Genomic DNA, 19,656 nt, shown 5'->3' on the forward strand with positions numbered 1-19,656 from the left:
CTGAAGGAGCTTACAAGCTAAGGTCCCTAACTCGCATTCATACATACACATACTAGGGCCACGCTAGACGGGAACCAATTAACCTACCAGCATGTTTTTGGAGTGTGGGAGGAAACCAGAGTACCCAGAGGAAACCCACATATATATATTTATGGTTGGAGCCCTCCAACTGAGACAGACATGGAACCACATAAAGACACCACAAGACTCTCAACGTAACACAGATCTGAGGTGTGCCCTGGTCAGCTGGTCGGTATGCCAAAAAAAGGGGGAATACCCAAGATAAGTAATGGATGATTGTAGAAGAGGGATGTGCAAGGAAGTGCCCAGAAAAGGGGAATGGTGGGAGGGTATCATACACCGGAACCGACAAGGAATGCAGGTATGTGGGCTGCTTAAATACCCCCCAGGCTCCTCCCATAAATGCAGGCCACCACACTGGCCTTCTTATATACTGTGTATATACACACACACACACACATTTTTGTTCTTGGGTTTAGATATAGTTTAAGCAGGTACATGCTTCACAGCTGAGCACTATAATAGAAATAACACAACTTACACCAAAGCCTTCTGATATGAACTTGTGACTTCTCAAGCCACTGGGAGTGGTCCTCTCATATGGATTACGCACTCAAGTGAAGCATGTTTTAGTAAGTTAAGATCATTAGCATGTATTTAAGAAAACAAACAAACACACTTTACATATCCAAAATACACCTATATACATACTGGAATGTATCTATAAAGATAATGATAATGCAAAATGAAAAGTAACCCTTAGCAGCCAATTAGAACAGTCATCTCCAAACTGCTGCCCTTTGCTTGCATTTATCTGGCCCTTGGTGCACTATTCCCCCTATTGACACCAGTAACGAGGCACTATTCATTCCACAGACACCAACAATGGGGCATGATTCCTTCCTCTGACACCAACAATGGGGCACAATTTCTTCCACTGTCACTAACAATGGAACACTATTGCTTCCACTGATACAAACAGCGGGCGGTAATTTCTCCCACTGATATAAACAATGGAATACTATTCCTCCCACTGACACCAGTGATGAAGCACTATTTCTCCCACTGACACCCATAATGGGGCATTATTCCTCCCAATGGCATCAATAATGGGGCGCTATTCCTCCCATTGACACTAATGTTGGGGTACTAAACCCCCTCCCACTGACCACAGGCGCTAAGTAACTTTCTTGCTCCCACTAACCACCATTGAAGCATTGTTTAATCCCACTGAAGCTGGGGCAATTTCTGCTACCAATGATCATACTCCAACCCCCCCTAAAGTCTAAAGAACAGTAAAAGTTAAAAAGTTTGGAGACTCCAGAGTTAAAACAATGAAAGGCAACTGTTGATTGGTTCCTATGGCCTACTGTCCTATTACAGTGTGGACTTGGCAATAGGTGTAGCTATTGATAACCCATACAAAGTCATAAATGTCACACTGAATGTGATTTAAATGTCCAATTTGTGTCTTCCAGGCTTCTCCTCCAAGTGCAAATCCTTATAGGACTCCATCTTTCAGACAGCAACCTTCACCAATTCAGCCTGAAATGAAGCCAGAATACAACCCAGGCTCTAAAATTACCAAGTGAGTATTGCTGAGCCTAAACTAAAGCATAACTGTGAGCAAAACTTTTTCTTTTTTGTTTTGAATAGAGTGGAGATGGGTTAGAACACCTGTCTGGCTTTTATTGTTGTTTGTGTCTCTTAGGGAGATTCACCCTCTCTAATTGTCCTGGTTCCCATTATCACCAAAAGTAAAAGTGAGAAAAAATCTCTTATTTTCAGTGGTCACCAGAACAAGAATACAGGGTGTGTGTGTATTTAAAGCATGTGATTAGAGCCAGAGGTTCTAATAGGCTTCAAAATATGGTGGGCTTGGGACGCAGAGCACTGCGTCCCAATCCCACCCTGTTGTATGACCATAGCAAATACATTTTCGCTATTTTCACACTAACGATCCTCCCCACCAATCAGGAGGCAGGTCGCTTCAGACCTGTTTCCTGATTGGCCAAGCGCCAGGCAATCCTATTGGATGTCTAGTGTTTAGGAAGAGGAAAAGTTCAGAGGAGACACGTGCTGAGGGAATGGAAATCTCCGCCGCCGCTGCTGCCTGCACTCTGCAGGAGACACAGGAGGAGAGGACACTACAGCCTGATAAGTGCCAGACCTCCCTTGAGGGAAGGGGGTGCATGCCTTCAAAGTCCCGGTCACCCCTGTTGAGCTGTATACTCTGATCTGAGGCTAAGCTGTATACCCTGATCTGAGGCTGAGCTGTATACCCTGATCTGAGGCTGAGCTGTATACCCTGATCTGAGGCTGAGCTGTATACCCTGATCTGAGGCTGAGCTGTATACCCTGATCTGAGGCTGAGCTGTATACCCTGATCTGAGGCTGAGCTGTATACCCTGATCTGAGGCTGAGCTGTATACCCTGATCTGAGGCTGAGCTGTATACTCTGATCTGTATACCCTGATCTGTGAGGCTGAGCTGTATACCCTGATCTGTGAGGCTGAGCTGTATACCCTGATCTGTAATGCTGAGCTGTATACTCTGATTTGTGAGGCTGAGCTATATACTCTGTCCTGTGATGCTGGGGCTGTATACTCTGTCCTGTGATGCTGAGATGTATACAGGAGTGGAATACAGGAAACAGAGTGGGTGAATTATATAAGGGGTGAGGCTTATGATAAGTGGGAGGGGTAAAAAAGTAAGGGCGGGGTCTGCCCCCATCCTAAAACTTCACCAGCCGTCACTGAGGTAGGATTAGTTTGAGGGTTAGTGTTGCGGTTACGGTGAGAGATATTGTTAGGGTTAAAAGGAAAGATTACCATAAAGCGGCCTTAGGGTAGGGCATCACTTTATCAGTTTTGTGCTTTGCACTGAAAACTACCAGAACCAATCTACATAGAGGGAAAAACGTATTTGATCCCCTGCTGATTTTTTTATGGTTGCCCACTGACAAATAAATGATCAGTCTATAATTTTAATGGTAGGTTTATTTTGTCAGTGAGACACAGAACAACAAAAATATCCAGAAAAACGCATTTCAAAAAAGTTATTAATTGATTTGCATTTTAATGAGTGACATAAGTTTTTGTCCCCTTTGCAAAAAATGACTTAGTACTTGGTGGCAAAACCCTTTTTGGCAATCACAGAGGTCAGATGTTTGTTGTAGTTGGCCACCAGGTTTGCACACATCAGGTTTGTCCCACTTCTCTTTGCAGATCCTCTCCAAGTCATTAAGGTTTCGAGGCTGACGTTTGGTAACTCGAACCTTCAGCTCCCTCCACATATCTTCTATAGGATTAAAGTGGATGTAAACCCCCCCAACAATTATTTTTGATGTCACAATGTAGAGAATAAGATTTCCTATCATCTGTGCCCAGTCTTGCCACACAGAGTTAATCCAGCTCTGAGCAATCCTCTTTTATTGTTCAGTGAAAATTAACAGACTTCCAGATAAAAACCAGTCTAAATAAAAAGTCCTTTCAGTCTCCTTGCTTCGAATGACATACATTACCTCTCACAATGAACCATGGATGACCCCCATATTATGATAAACATCCAGGAATGTGCATGTGTCCAAGCTAGTGCACAAGATATGTAAAAACCTTGTCACTTGAAGCAAGGGGACGGAAAGGACTTTTTATTTAGACAGGTTTTTATCTGGAAGTCTGTTAATTTTCACTGAACAATAAAAGTGGATTGCTCAGAGCTGGATTAAAGTGGATGTAAACCCAAAAAAAAAAATGTTTTGTTTGATGTCACAATGTAGAGAATAATATTTCCTATCATCTGTGCCCAATCTTGCCACACAGAGTTAATCCAGCTCTGAGCAATCCTCTTTTATTGTATGTGTGGCAAGACTGGGCACAGATGATAGGAAATCTTATTCTCTACATTGTGACATCAAAAAAAAAAAATTTGTTTGGGTTTACATCCACTTTAAGGTCTGGAGACTGACTAGGCCACGCCAGGACCTTAATGTGTTTCTTCTTGAGTCACTCCTTTGTTGCCTTGGCCATGTGCTATGGGTAAGTGTCATGCTGGAATACCCATCTAGGACCCATTTTCAATGCCCTAGCTGAAGGAAGGAAGTTCTCACCCAAGATTTGATGGTACATGACCCCATCCATTGTGCCTTTGATGCAGAAGTTGTCCTGTTCCCTTAGTAGAAAAACACCCCCAAAGCATAACGTTTAGTGAGTGAGTGAGTAAGTGAAGAACTTATATAGCGCAGAACATGCAAACTAAATCGCTTCTGGGCACTCGTTGTTCCTGTCTCTTTTGATATCAAAAGAGATGAGTTTTGATCTTTCTTCTAAAGGTCAAGTGATTCTCCTCCAACCGAATGCTGGTTGGTAAAGCATTCCATAGTCTGGGACCCTGGAGCGCAAATCTTCGCTCTCCTTTGGACTTGTATTTGGCTTTGGTTATCTGGAGCAGATTTTGGTTGGTGGATCGCAGAACGCGATTGGGATTATGAGCTTTTATTTTTTCGCATAGATATTGGGGGGCCTTCCCATGGATGCCCTTATGTATCAGACAGAGTGCTTTAAACGCAATTCTATATTTTACTGGCAACCAGTGAAGGGTTCTCAGTGAAGGTGAGATCGATTCCCAGTCACCAGTCTGGCGGCCGAGTTTTGAACGACTTGCAGACGAGTGATTTGGTACTTTGGGAGTCCGAGGTAAAGGGTATTTACACCTCCATGTTTGATGGTGGGGATGGTGTTCTTGGGTTCATAGGCAGCATTCCTCCTCCTCCAAACACAGCGAGTTGAGTTGATGTCAAAAAGCTTAATTTTGGTCTCATCTGATCACAACACTTTCACCCAGTTCTCCTCTGAATCATTCATATGTTCATTAGCAAACAGACTGGCCTGTATATGTGCTTTCTTGAGCAGGGGAAACTTGAAAGTGCTGCAGGATTTCAGTCATTCACGGCATAGTTACCAATTGTTTTCTTGGTGACTATGGTCCCAGCGACCTTCAGATGCAGTGGCAGCTGGTGCTCAAATTTTTTTGGGGGGGCACAAACGAAAAAAAAAAAAAAACAATTGCAGCCTCACTGTGCCCATCAAATTCAGCCACTGGGCCCATCAAATGCAGCCACTGTGCCCATCAAATGCAGTCACTGTGCCCATCAAATGCAGCCACTGTGCCCATCAAATGCAGGCACTGGGCCCATCAAATGCAGCCACTGTGCCATCAATTGTCACCACTGTGCCATGCCATCAAACGCAGCCACTGTGCCATGCCATCAAACACAGCCACTGTGCCATCAATTGTCACCACTGTGCCATGCCATCAAACGCAGCCACTGTGCCATGCCATCAAACGCAGCCACTGTGCCCATAAATTGTCGCCACTGTGCCATGCCATCAAACGCAGCCACTGTGGCATCAATTGTCACCACTGTGCCATGCCATCAAACACAGCCACTGTGCCATACCATCAAACGCAGCCACTGTGCCCATCAATTGTCGCCACTGTGCCAATTGATGCCACTGTGCCCTTTAATTGTCGCCACTGTGCCAATTGATGCCACTGTCACTGTGCCAAATGTCGCCAATGTGCCCATTGTCGCCACTCTGACAATTGATGCCACTGACACTGTGCCCATTGTCGCCACTGTGCCATTGTCGTCACTGTGCCAATTGTTGCCGCTGCCCAGAACCGGTGAAGCTGATTGGCTGAGACGCCTGTCAGTCTTATCCAAGGAACGTTGTAGAGATTTGAATCTTATTGATGGATTGCTTCTGTGGACAGGTGTCTTTTATACAAGTAACAAGCTGAGATTAGGAGCACTCCCATTTTTAACCTTAGATTGATGCTCGTTTTGTCAAGGGGAATGGGGTGTTTTTTTTTAAATCAAAGCTGTACTCACCGTTTTAGAGAGAGATCTTCTCCGCCGCTTCCGGGTATGGGCTGCGGGACTGGGCGTTCCTATTTGATTGACAGGCTTCCGACGGTCGCATACATCGCGTCAAGATTTTCCGAAAGTAGCCGAACGTCGGTGCGCAGGCGCCGTATAGAGCCACACCGACGTTCGGCTTCTTTCGGCTATTCGTGACGCGATGTATGCGACCGTCGGAAGCCTGTCAATCAAATAGGAACGCCCAGTCCCGAAGACCATACCCGGAAGCGGCGGGGAAGATCTATCTCTAAAACGGTAAGTACTGCTACGATTTAAAAAAAAACACCCGATTCCCCTAGACAAAATGATCATCAATCTAATGTTAAAAAAAAAAATTCGGGTGAACTCCCGCTTTAAAATAAACATTAAAATTATAGACTGGTCATTTCTTTGTTAGTGGGCAAATGTACAAAATCAGCAGGGGATCAAATACTTTTTTTCCCTCGCTGTACCAATACTGAAAGCTTGTATTGTCATGACCCTGAAGGCATTGTATCTTATATGCTAAACCTTATATGTAAGTGTTTTCGTCTACAGAAGGGTATTTTAGAGCACTAATTTATGTAGGGTTCTCAGATAAAGTTTACAAAAAGGCATTCAACACAGGCACATGTGTTTTTTTATTACTCCTGGATATTCAGAGTTTTACTTTATGCATCAAATATGGAGAATAATGTGTCCAGTACTTAGCCAGATGTCAATGAGTGATGACAGCTGTGTCCACTATAGAGAATGTATGTCTTTATCCATTGAATTTTTACAAACTGCTTACTCACAGAAATTGCAACGTATGCTGTTTTGAAGGAAGTACTAACTGCATGTACAGCTTTAATGGGATTCTTGGCAGCTTACCAATTTTCCATTAGATAATAAAAGTGTATGTATAGCTCATTTATTATTAGTTTTGGATAGAGTTGAGATATATTAGGACCCCTGTATTGCTGTCTACCTCTGCTGGGTACATTTTACCCTCTCTATTTGCCTCAATGAGCATTGTCACATCACAGACAGTGTATGAAAATTCAATATTATAGATTTGTCACCAAAGTAGGTGATGTAAATCTTCCAAAACCTGTTCTGGCGACAACTATCTATAAGGCAAATTCCCGTGACTTTGGAAAGATTTACTCTCACGTTCACTCTGGGACATGAAGTGAAGAGCCAAAAAAAGAGAGAAACTGACAAGGTTTTTCTTTTAAAGTGATAATAAACGCTCTGCAAAAAATATAAAAAAAAATATGTTTTACTTGCATGCTCTGTGCAATGATATTACTATCTGCCCTCTTTTCCTCCCTTGAGTGCGCTGTGTGCCATGGGGGCACATAGACAAACACAGCACTGGTAAGTCAAACTTCCGCTCCCTCCTTACAGGAGTTTAGCTGACAGCAACAGAAGTAGGGTGACCACGTGTCCCGGATTGCCCGGGACAGTCCCGCATTCTGCAGGTCTGTCCCGGGCACCTTCACTCTGGGACAATACAGTGTCCCGGAATGAAACTGACACAGGTCCCAGCATGAACCCCTCAGAGCTTAAAGCGGGAGTTTACCCGAAAAAAAAAATGTAACATTAGATTTAAGCTAATTAAGGGGAGCAGAAACGGGTATTTTTTTTTAAATCAATGCCGTACTTACCGTTTTAGAGATAGATTTTCTCCCGCCGTTTCCGGGTATGATCTTCGGGACTGGGCGTTCCTATTTGATTGACAGCCTTCCGACGGTCGCATACAGCGCGTCACCAGTTGCCGAAAGAAGCAGAACGTCGGTGCGGCTCTTTAGGGCGCCTGCGCACCGACGTTCGGCTACTTTCGGAAACTCGTGATGCGCTGTATGCGACGGTCGGAAGGCTGTCAATCAAATAGGAACGCCCAGTCCCGCAGACCATACCCGGAAGCGGCGGGAGAACATCTATCTCTAAAACGGTAAGTACGGCATTGGTTTAAAAAAAAATACCTGTTTCTGCTCCCCTTAATTAGCCTCAATCTAATGTTAAAAATTTATTTTTTTGGATGAACCTCCACTTTAAGATGTGACACCCCCCCCCCCCAAACTAGTAAAGAACTACAGGTCCCAGCATAGATCTGTGAAATCTATGGGTCACACCCTTAGATCTCGCGGGTTCATGCTGGGAGTTTCAAAATTGGAGGGGGGGGGGTCACATCTTTAGATATCATCGGTTCATGCTGGGATTGGTAGTCCTTTACTTTGGGGGGGGGGTGTGACCTCCCCAAAGTTAAGGACTACAGGTCCCAGTATGAACCCCCCCCCCAGAGCTGAAGATGTGAGACCCCCTGCCCCCCAAATAGTGAAGAACTACAGGTCCCAGCATAAACCTGTGAAATCTATGGGATCACACCCTTGGATCTCAGGGGTTTCATGCTGGGTGTTGTAGTCCTTCAAATTGGGGGGGGGGGTCACGTCTTTAGATATTAGGAGTTCATGCTGGGACTTATAGTCCTTCACTTTTGGGGGGAATGTGACCCCCAAAAAAGTGAAGGACTACAGGTCCCACCATAAAACCCCTCAGAGCTGAAGATGCGACACCCCCCCCCCCCCCAACTAGTGAAGAACTACAGGTCCCACTCCCAGGATGAACCAGTGAAAACTATGGGGGGGGGGGGTAAAAAAAAAATTTTAATTAAAGTTATCTTTTTTTAGGAAGGGGGGGGGGGTGTCCCTGAATGGCAGTTTGGAAATGTGGTCACCCTAAACAGGAGCCCATGGCTCCGGCTGTTTTCAGTGTCTCCTGTGAATCCAGGAAGGGAAAGGAGCTGTGTTGCAGCTGTTACAGTGTCAGATTAGTGAAAGGTGTCAGGTAAGTGTTTAGGGATGGGAATGAATGCATTAAAGTGGATGTAAACCCACTCTCATCCTTTCTAAACTACTGCCATAGTGCTGATCTATAAGGATATACATGACAAAACAACTAAAGTTTAACACCAACAATGTTTTTAAAATGTATTAATTGTGATATGTTTTTAGGGTTACTATAATTCCCAGCAACTTTAGGAAAGTTTATAAATCATAGTCGTCTGCCATCTTTCTTTTCAAACAGTTATGAAGCACCACTGCCTGCACAGCCACAGAAATGCGCCAAAATTCGTTATGACTTCACTGCCAGAAATGCCAACGAATTGTCAGTAATGAAAGATGAAATACTGGAGGTAGGATTGCTTTTATGAATTTTATTATTTTCTTCAAATTTCAAAAGATGATAAAATGTCTTCAGGCCAAATCTTTGATGCTGCTGTATATTTAAGGTGTTAGATGTGACTTTTTATATGTTTTTTTACAGATTCTGGAAGATAACAAACAGTGGTGGAAGCTGAGAAACACCATCGGACAGGAAGGCTATGTCCCATATAACATTCTCGATGTAGTATCAACAGAAGAAAGCCAGATAGATGGACCATATGGCAATGTAATAATATATTTATTAAAGGAAGAAGGCAGAAGTTGTCCTAAGGGCAACATAACAAATGCCCTCCTACCCATATAGGATATATGAGAGATAACTGTAACAAGATGATGGGCCAGATCCACAAAGAAGTTACGTCGGCGTATCTATTGATACGCCGCGTAACTTCTAGGATGCCCCGTCATATCTTTGTTTTGTATCCACAAAACATGATACGACTGAATGGGGGCTAGATCCGACTGACGTACGTCTTAGTACGCCGTCGGATCTTAGGTGCATATTTACGCTGGCCGCTAGGCTTCCGTTGATTTCCGCGTAAAGTATGCAAATTAGCTAGATACGCCGATTCTCAGAACGTATGTCCGGCCAGCGTATTTTTTTACGTCGTTTACGTAAGGCTTTTTTCGGCGTAACGTTACCCCTGGGTCTATGAGGCGTACGCAATGTTAAGTATGGACGTCGGGACAGCGTCGAATTTTCCGTCGTTTGCGTAAAACGTTCGCGAATAGGGCTTTGCGTAAATTACGTTCACGTCGAAAACATTGACTATTTGCGACGTGATTTCAAACATGCGCACTGGGATACCCCCGCGGACGGCGCATGCGCCGTTCAAAAAAAACGTCATTTACGTGGGGTCAAGTTGAATTAACATAAAACACGCCCACATCTTTGTCATTTGAATTCCGCACCCTTACGCCGACACATTTACGCTACGCCGCCGTAACTTTAGACACAAGTGCTTTGTGAATACAGCACTTGCCTCTCAAAGTAGCGGCGGCGTAGCGTAACTACGATACGCTACGCCTGCTTAAAATTACGCCGAGCTACGTGGATCTGGCCCCTCATGTGCGAGTGGCTTGATCTAAGTAGCTGACTAGCTGCTGTTCTAAAGAAAACAAGTTAAAAGGGTTTAGCCAATTTTCAGATATCTTCTTTTTAAATCTGCTGGATGATGTGTTTTAAAAAGTTTAAAATTGTATACCTAGAGAATAAGGACATTCAATTTTGTGATCATTGTCTGATTGGCTACCATACACAGCTGCACCCGATTTTGCACTCTCCAGTTTTAGTAAATCAACCCTATTGTGTAATATGCATGTCTTTGTTGGTAAATATACATATGTGCTTATGTTTTTCTAGAGTGGAAGCAAATACCGAGAAGGAAATCCAAGAAGTCCCGTTAGCCCTGTATTCAAGCTTCCAAGTAGTTATGCTGGAGATAAATGGGGAAGTGAGATGACTGGATGGTCAACTAGTCAGAACACCAAAGAAAGTAAGTTAGGCTTTGGTTCTACAGAGCTACACCTGGCCTAACATTTACACCCTGTGTTTGCAATGGCTTTCCTACCTGCTTTTCATTCCACAACCTGATCTAACCAGTGAGCTATATACTTAAAACCCACCAGAAGACTCCTTTGACCCCTTTCAATCATAAAAAATGCGACTGAGGCCTCGTACACACGACCGAGGAACTGGTCGTAAATGAAACATCGTTTTCCTCGACAAGTTCCTTGTTAGGCTTGTCGAGAAACTTGACAAGCTTTCTTTGCGTACACACTATCAAGACCAAATCTCGTCGTTCTCAAACGCGGTGACGTACAACACGTACGACAGCAGGGGAAGTTCGATTCCACTGGCACAACCCTTGGGGCTGCTTTTGCTAATCTTATGTTACTGCGTGTTAAGTAAAAATTTGGTAGGAGACGATTTGCACTTTTCAGTCTGTTACAGCGTGACAAATGTGTTATCTCCATTACAAACGCTACTTCTACTGAAGGTGCGCTCCCGTCTCATACTCTCAAACGACGTTAAAAACCTGCACATGCTCAGAAGCAAGTTATGAGACGGGAGCGCTCGTTCTGGTAAAACTACCGTTAATATTGGAGTAAGTACATTCATCACGCTGTAACAGACAGAAAAGCGCAAATCGTCTTTTACTAACACTGAATCAGCTAAAGCAGCCCCAAGGGTGGGGTCATCCGCATGGAACTTCCCCTTTATAGTGCCGTCGTACGTGTTGTACGTCACCGCGCTTTGCTAGAGCATTTTTAAAAAACAATGGTGTGTGGGCAACGTCGTTTTAATGATGAAGTTGGAAAAACTTTGTTTTTTCTAAATGCCAAAAAAAATTGTTTTTTTTTCATGCCGAAAAATGATCGTGTGTACGCGGCATAATAGTTCTTATTATGGTTCTGTAATTTCAGCCTATCATATATTCTGTGACAGTGCTTCTCTCCATTGGCTTGTTGTATAGTTCTCAACATGTTCATTTTATTTCTTCAGAGTTAATTCACCACATGGATGAAGTGAATGACGAACTCTTAAAGAAAATCACAAGTAATCAACCACCTAAACGGAATTTTGTAACACAAAAAGCTCAGCAAGTACATGTTCCATTAACTTTCCAGTCTGACCCAGAGGAAGTGAAAACCTGGCTGGAAGCTAAGGGTTTTAGCAAACCGTAAGTAATAATCAGGTTTTGTATGTGTGATTACAACTTACATGTATCCATGACAAGATCTTACCAGTGGACTAATAACACTGGGGTAGATTCAGTAAGCAATTGCGTCTGCGTATCCATAGATACGCAGCGCAATTGCTTAGTTGCGCCGGCGTATCAACTGCTCCTGATTCAGAAAGGTCGATACGCCGACTGCAGCCTAAGATATGACTGGCATAAGGCTCTTATGCCGTCGTATCGTAGGCTGCATTCTTACGATGGCCGCTAGGTGGCGTTCCCGTAGTGTTCAGCGTAGAGTATGCAAATTGCATACTCACGCCGATTCACAACCGTACGCGCGCCCTGCGTTCGCATTTTACGTTGTTTGCGTTCGGCGGTTTCTGCGTAAGGCTGCCCATGCTATTAGCAGGGGCAGCCAATGCTAAGTATACTCGTCGTTCCCGCGTCACGATTTTTAAAAATTACGTCGTTTGCGTAAGTGAATCGTGAATGGCGCTGGACGCCATTTACGTTCACGTTGAAGCAAATGACGTCCTTGCGACGCCATTTACTGCAATGCACGTCGGGAAAGTTTCCCGACGGAGCATGCGCACTACATTCGGCGCGGGAACGCGCCTAATTTAAATGATCCACGCCCCCTACGGGATCATTTAAATTCTGCGTGCTTACGCCGGGCAGTTTTCCGGAGCGCACACGCAAATTACGGAGCTACTGCTTCGTGAATGAAGCGTATCGCAGGTAATTTACGGAGGCGTAGCGTAAAAACGGTACGCTGCGCCTCCGTAGTAGTGCGCGCCCCTACCTGAATCCACCCCACTGCTCACACACATTACACTCTGATTGTACAATCTATGCACAATCTATCTTAGATTTATCAAAGCTATTTTATTTGAGGGCCTACTTCAACAATCAATTTATTTTGTGTCCAATCATGATACAAATTGCCTATGTCACGCTGATCCTGCCCCTAATGGAGATATTTAATTTACCTTCCCTGTTTATGATACTACTAGATAATAGTATCCAAAAGTAATAGCAAAAGTAAACTGACTCTGGGTAATAACCCATACCCTCTTTATTATACTTATATATAAATGTTGTGTGTTCCCAGCTAAGTACGTGATCTGTCAAAGACACCTCTCGGTCTGTACTAATGATCAGGGACCAGTTCCCAATCATGTGACCACTGTGATAGCCAATAACAGTGGTCACATGATTAGGCAGACTTTCCCACCTCCTGGGCATAATAACCCATTTAAAGGTACGCTGGGGCAGGTGGGAAGGGGTAATCTTGCCTATGACCTTGTCAGTGCTAGTAACCTAAGTGGCCTGCACAGTGCCCTGACCTCAACTCGTTTGAACACCTTTGATTATAATTGGAATGCCAATTGTGAGCCAACATCCATACCTAACCTCACAAATGCTTTTTTTGCTGCATCAGCACACATATGACAAATATGATTTACCCTGCAGTCTCTGCTTGCACAGAGCAATTGCGCTTTATATTGTGATTTTAAAAAGTGTACGTGTTCACACTGTCATGCCATGTCTTCTATACTAGCTAAGGCATCTTATTTTTTATTTATTAGGACAGCAAACCAACTGGGCATTTTAAATGGGGCACAGATTTTCTCTCTAAACAAAGATGAGTTAAGGAAGGTATGTGGAGAAGAGGGTGGAAGAGTATACAGTCAGCTGCTTGTGCAAAAGTCACAGTTAGAGGTAAGTGTCTACACCCATGGAATTATCAGAGATGGTGATACAAATTGTAGAAATATTTTAATTGAGAAAAGAAGCAAATGTGGTAACAAGTAAAATTATATTTTCACATTGTCAATTTACAACTTTACTCACACAGTAGGTAAGTATCAGCTGGACTATTAGATGATAGAAAAAAAGTTTGAGCTAGTGTAAATTCTAAATAATCATCTGCATGCAAAAGAAGGATATGTAACCTTCAATAGAAATCTCAGGAGCATGCAGCGTTTCAGTTAGATCAGCTGGTTTCACCACTGTAGGGTAGAAATAAAATGTGAAAAAACAACAAACAAAAATTCCCAGCTCACTTACCAGCCAGCCTGCAACAAACCCAATTGACCCTGTCTAACAGTTCAAGTTCATGTTAACAACAAGGGATTTCGTTTGCACACATATGCAAATACATGCGTAAGCTGCAGCGCCCACTTCACGGCACCCCAGTGTACTGCAGTCCTAACTCTATAATTTTGAGAGTCTCCCGAGCACATACTGTATAGTATTGGTACCGATACCGAGCATTTGCCCGAGTACTTGTACTCGGGCAAATGCTCTCGATGCTTCACCCGATACTTGTACAGTCAGCGGTGATCAGTGCGGTGGGGGAGTTACAAGCACTGATCACCGCTGTATAGATTTAAAAGTCTGACAGCCGTTTCTCCGCTTCTCTTCCCCCCACGCGGCTTTCAGCTGATTTAGTGAATTCAGCGGTGATCGGTGCTTGTAACTCCCCCACACACGATCACCGCTGACTGTCCCTGCATCCTCCTACAGCCCCCCTCCGTTCTGCTGCTGTCTACCTCTGTATCCCCCTCCATGCTGCTGTCTCACGGAGGTAGGAGCCAGTAAATCTGGATCCTTACTCTTCGGGATGTACAGAGTCAATAGCCTTAATCTCCTTTTTCTGTGTCAAACGTGAAACATAAGAGGTCTGCTAGACGCCTGATAATTCACCAGAGACCCCCTCCATGCTGCGGTGTCCCACCATGTCCCCCTCCATGCTGCTCTCTCCCTCCATGTCCCACTCCATGCTGCTCTCTCCCTCCGTGTCCCCCTCCATGCTGTGGTCTCCCTTCATGTCCCCCTCCATGCTGCGGTGTACCTCTGTGTCCCCTTCCATGCTTCTCTCTCCCTCTGTGTCCTTCTTCATGCTGCTCTCTCCCTCCATGTCCCCCTCCATGCTGCTCTCTCCCTCTGTGTCCCTCTCCATGCTACTCTCTCCCTCAGTGTCCCCCTCCATGCTGCTCTCTCCCTCCGTGTCCCCCTCCATGCTGCGGTCTCCCTCCGTATCCCCCTCCATGCTGCGGTCTCCCTCCGTGTCCCCCTCCATGCTGCGGTCTCCCTCCATGTCCCCCTCCATGCTGCGGTCTCCCTCCGTGTCCCCCTCCATGCTGCTCTCTCCCTCCGTGCTGCTGTCCCCCTCCGTGCTCCTCCTGCAACCCCTCAATCTGTCAGGATGGAGAGCGGAGGTAGGAGCCAGTAAATCCAGATCCTTACCGTTCGGAATGTACAGAGTTATTATCCTTAATCTCCTTTTTCTGTGTCAAAGGTGAAACATAAGAGGTCTGCTAGATCTCTGATAATTCACCAAAGACCCCCAATTGGGCTTCTAAAGAAATTGTAAAAAATAGTAAAAAATAAAATGGCAAAAAATTTATTAACAAAAGTTAAAAAAACGACTGACACCTTGGACTGTCCAACTGACCATGTCCACTGCCATACTGACACTGTCCACTGCTCTACTTACTAACACCATTCACTGTCCTACTGACACCAACCTCTGCCCTACTGACATCATCCACTGCTCTATTTACTGACACTGCCTTACTGATACTTCCCTATTAACACTAATCACTGCCCTACTGACATTCAAGCAGTTTGTGGTGGGAGGGGGGGGGGGGCAGAGGAGATCACGGGGGCCCTGGGGCAGCAGGAAACAAGTAACCTAAATAGGAGGGGCAGAATATAGAGGAACTGATGCCCTTAATTTTTCTCCTGTAGCTCCTGAATGGCAGCATGAGGGAGAGGAGGAGAAACTGTCTTTCAGTGGGGCAGTGTAAAATGGAGGGGATCGGTTCCTCTATTTGCCACTCCTGCTGCACCCCCTATCCAGGTGTAAAATGTGACAGAGGTGCCTCACGGGCCCCCTGGAGCATAGGGTTGGGTCATAATTGCAACTCCTGCGACCCCTATAGCTACACCAGTTAAGATATAGACTGACATGTTCTTGATGACAGTTCTTGGATACAGCCTATTGGTGTACCCTTTTGTATGCTGTTATGCAGTTTGTAAACAGTAAAAATATTATTTTGAAGTTGAGTTTATCTGAAGTCCAGATAAAAATAAAAACCTACCAGTCAAGTCCCAATAAATAATAAAAGCTGTGTCTCACCTGATATACTGCTATATGTGTATTTAAAATGCCAAGAACATAGGGCTGGAACTGCCTTATGCTGACCATTTTATTGGTGGTTTTGGAGCTTTCTATTCACTTTTGCTTACATTTCACAAAAATTGATTAAAGCCCACATGAAACTTTTCTATTTTATTGAGTTAACTATTTTCCAGCTGCATCAAAACAAAAGGTGTTAAAAGTCTAAGGCCTCGTACACACGACCGAACATGTCTGCTGAAACTTGTCCACGGACCAGTTTCCGCAGACATGTCCGACCGTGTGTACGGCCTAGCGGACAGGTTTCCAGCCGACAAAAGTTTCTTAGCATGCTAAGAAACTTGTCCGGTGGAAACCTGTCCGGTGTAAACCTGTCCGTCGGACATGTCCGATGGTTAGTACGACTCATCGGACATGTCCGCTGGTTATGACGTATAACCAGCGGCCCGAAATCCCACGCATGCGTCAAATTGATTTGACGCATGCGTGGAAGCATTGAACTTCCGTGTTAGAGAACGTCGGTGACGTCTACGTCACCGCGTTCTCTGTTCGCGGGGATTTTGGTCTGATGGTGTGTACACACATCAGACCAAAAGATCCCAGCAGACATGTCCGATGAAAACGGTCCGTGGACCGTTTTCATCGGACATGTCTGCTCGTGTGTACAGGGCCTTAAGCCCGGTTTTCCCAGCAGGAAAACTGCCAGGAGAGCATTTGGCCAGGAATCCCGGTGGTGTGTATGCTCCCTTGCAGTTTTCCCGTCAGGAAAAGAGCCAGGAATCCCTACGGGAAAATAGAGAACCTGGCTCTCTATTTCCCGTCGGGTTTCCCGGCAGAGTGTTTCCTGCCGAGAAAACCGGTCCTCTGTATGCTTACCTGCAGGGTAGAAAAACCGTGCATGCTCAATAACACTTCAATGCATGCGTGGTAGCATACAACGATAGTGTGGGGTGTAGCAAGATGACGGCGACGGAATCGAATGTGACGAGACACCGGCTCATCATAGTCGATGACGTCACCGCGTTCTTGCAGGTTTTTGTGTGGCCGTGTGTACACATGGCTTTTCAGGGAAAGCCTGCCAGGAAACCCGCCGGGATTCCTGGTTGTGTGTACAGGGCTTTACAAAATGTTTTGTTTAAATGTGGCTTCAACAGTAGAATATCCTGTCCTCTACAAGAATGCTGCAGGGAGAAACACCCATGGAAGCTGTTGAAGCAGAGGTCTTCCTGCAGAGGTCCAACACCCCCCCTGCTGAGTCAGGACCTACAGCCCTGCAGTTTCTCACATTTTTCTTTTAAGCTTGATGTCTGTAAGCCGTGTCTTCCTAAAGAGCATCAACATTGGATTTAAGGAGTGTAGTGATATTCTTATTAATTAAAACACATTTGTTTTTCAGATAAGTCAGGGTGGGAATGAACTCAGCGAAATCATGAAAAGGCGTCAAGAGAAGATAGAAGGCGATAACTAACAGAATGTCTCCTCCAAGACGCTCTCTATCTTATGCAACGATCCACATAGCCTTGCAGAATCACTCGCTGCTGTGTATGCCTTGGGCTGCAAAAGGATTTTGGATGTACCTTTGTAAATTGTTAAAGCAAGGGACAAGAATTATGGACCTCCACAGTATATATATATTTATATATAAATGTATACATATAAATATGCAGCAAGTTCTTTCCTTCCCCCTAGTGGACCATGTGGTGCATTGCAGAGTATTTTCAACCATTGTTGCCTCTAAACATTTAACATGCCTGCAGCACACAGCAAAGCCAGCACACGACATCTGCATGTATGTATAGATATATATATATATAGTATTCACATATTTATGTTTGTATATCTCATGGATTCTACCGTTTTTATTTTCTCTACACTTTGTTTCCTTTCTTTGCTGCCTACGAGGCCTGCTGTTCTTATAGCAGTTAAAAGGTGAAAAGGGGTATGAGCTATAAGTATTGCATGAAAGTATTATTTTTATATGTATATTCCTTTATTTTATAAACTGATTTTGTGCAAAGACATCTGGAGCCAGGCAGAGCCTTGCCAAGAGTCTGTGTCGGGCAAATGAAAACATCTCAGCAATTGATTGTTTGGCAGTGAAGGGGTTATCCTACTTACAGACCAATATGATATAATTTTGCAGATGGCCTTGGGATTGAACAATGTGGACCCCGTGTGCTTCTGCTTGGTCTGTAATAGCCGTGCTCGCAATACAGAAAAACGCTTCACCACAAATTATTACAGTTCATTATAAATATAATGATTTATTTGGATGATAAGGGACACCTAAAATGAAACGCCTTTTTTCCCCCTCTGCGCTGCTTCACTTTAATATGCAGCTTTATGGCTGTCTGTTAACACTGACATAAATGGCACATATTTAAATTAATCACACATAGTGAAATATGTTTGTACAATAAGAACAATTTTAAAGGTCTGCATGACAGTTGGGTTAAGTTTGTGTTGAGTTGACCACACTTGAAACGAGATCGTCACACAATCTAAATGATATCAGTGTAGAAATGCAATTATCTTTCTGTAAATTGGATACTGATGATTATAACCAGTTGGAAAATTTGAGTCCATTGACTTCAGTTGTTGATACAGAAAACATAAGCCAATGTCACCTGTTATTGCCGCAAAGCTTTTGAGACAACTGTCATTTGGATGTGTGTTGTGGGTATTAAATCTGTTCATCCAAAGATGAACATTCAGATTTGCTTGTGTATGACCTGCTTTAGGAGCTACTGCAAAGGATACTACTGCAGTAGATTGAGCAATATGGGCTATTAAAATGTGACCCAACAGCACATTAAATATTCATAGACCACAAGTACAATATATACTGGAAGTGCATGTTGGGTGATGTTCAGCTCAATGATTGGCTCACATACACAACAACCATCACCACTCATGGTACACACAGTAATGCCGCTTTCACACTGAGGAGTTTTTCAGGTGTTTTAGCGCTAAAAATAGCGCCTAAATACTGCCTGAAAAACTGCAGCCCGAGGGCTTTCACACTGGAGCGGTGCGCTAGCAGGCTCCAAAAGTCCTGCTAGCAGCATCTTTGGAGCGGTGAAGGAGCGATGTGTTTACAGCTCCTCCACAGCTCCTTCTCATTGAAAGAAATAGGAAACCGCGGTAATCTCGCCTCTGTAGAGGCGCATTGCCGGCGGTATTAACCCTTTTTTTCTACCGCCAGCAGGGGTTAAAATTTTGTGGCAATTCCGACGGTATAGCGGCACTAAAAATATCGCCGCTATACCGTCAGCACACCTCCTGCCCCAGTGTGAAAGGGGCCTAAGAGCTGTGACTGGACATTGTTTTATTTAGCCTTGAATTCAATATTAATGCAAAATGTATTTTAGATATAAACATGATTTTTGTGTCAGATCAAGGGCCCCACATAAAGATGTCCAGATTTTACAATCTTAGCTTTGCGAAGTATTGGGAAGCCATTCAGTGCCTGAACACATCTCATAAATATTACAAAACGCTCATGTGTACCCAACTAACTAGGATTCACTTGCCTGACATATATTCTTCAGGAGCAAGACAAGCTTAACGTCATCATGCAAGCATACATCTAGTCTTTTTATGTCTGAATCCCCCTTTTTCATTTAAGATATGTTTCAGTTCTTTAAAGTTACCGAAAAGTAACAAATACAATGTCTTGGTAAATTATTT

The 19,656-nt window shown here is 44.1% G+C and overlaps 1 protein-coding gene across 4 annotated transcripts in view; it reads left to right on the forward strand.

The window, feature by feature from the left end:
• EPS8L2 (EPS8 like 2) overlaps window positions 1–18,463 on the forward strand; it is a 238,566-nt gene extending 220,103 nt beyond the window's left edge. For all 4 annotated transcript variants that reach the window (XM_040328628.1, XM_040328631.1, XM_040328632.1 and 1 more), the window contains 7 exons: window positions 1,500–1,609; window positions 8,996–9,104; window positions 9,236–9,361; window positions 10,499–10,631; window positions 11,642–11,819; window positions 13,409–13,541; window positions 17,363–18,463. In XM_040328628.1, the coding sequence (XP_040184562.1) occupies window positions 1,500–1,609; window positions 8,996–9,104; window positions 9,236–9,361; window positions 10,499–10,631; window positions 11,642–11,819; window positions 13,409–13,541; window positions 17,363–17,434 (861 nt within the window). In that variant the 3' untranslated portion in view covers window positions 17,435–18,463. The remainder of the gene's footprint in view (window positions 1–1,499; window positions 1,610–8,995; window positions 9,105–9,235; window positions 9,362–10,498; window positions 10,632–11,641; window positions 11,820–13,408; window positions 13,542–17,362) is intronic.
• Window positions 18,464–19,656: the final 1,193 nt, after the last annotated feature.

Source organism: Rana temporaria, chromosome 11 (genome assembly GCF_905171775.1).
Source record: "Rana temporaria chromosome 11, aRanTem1.1, whole genome shotgun sequence".
Lineage (NCBI taxonomy): Eukaryota > Metazoa > Chordata > Amphibia > Anura > Ranidae > Rana > Rana temporaria.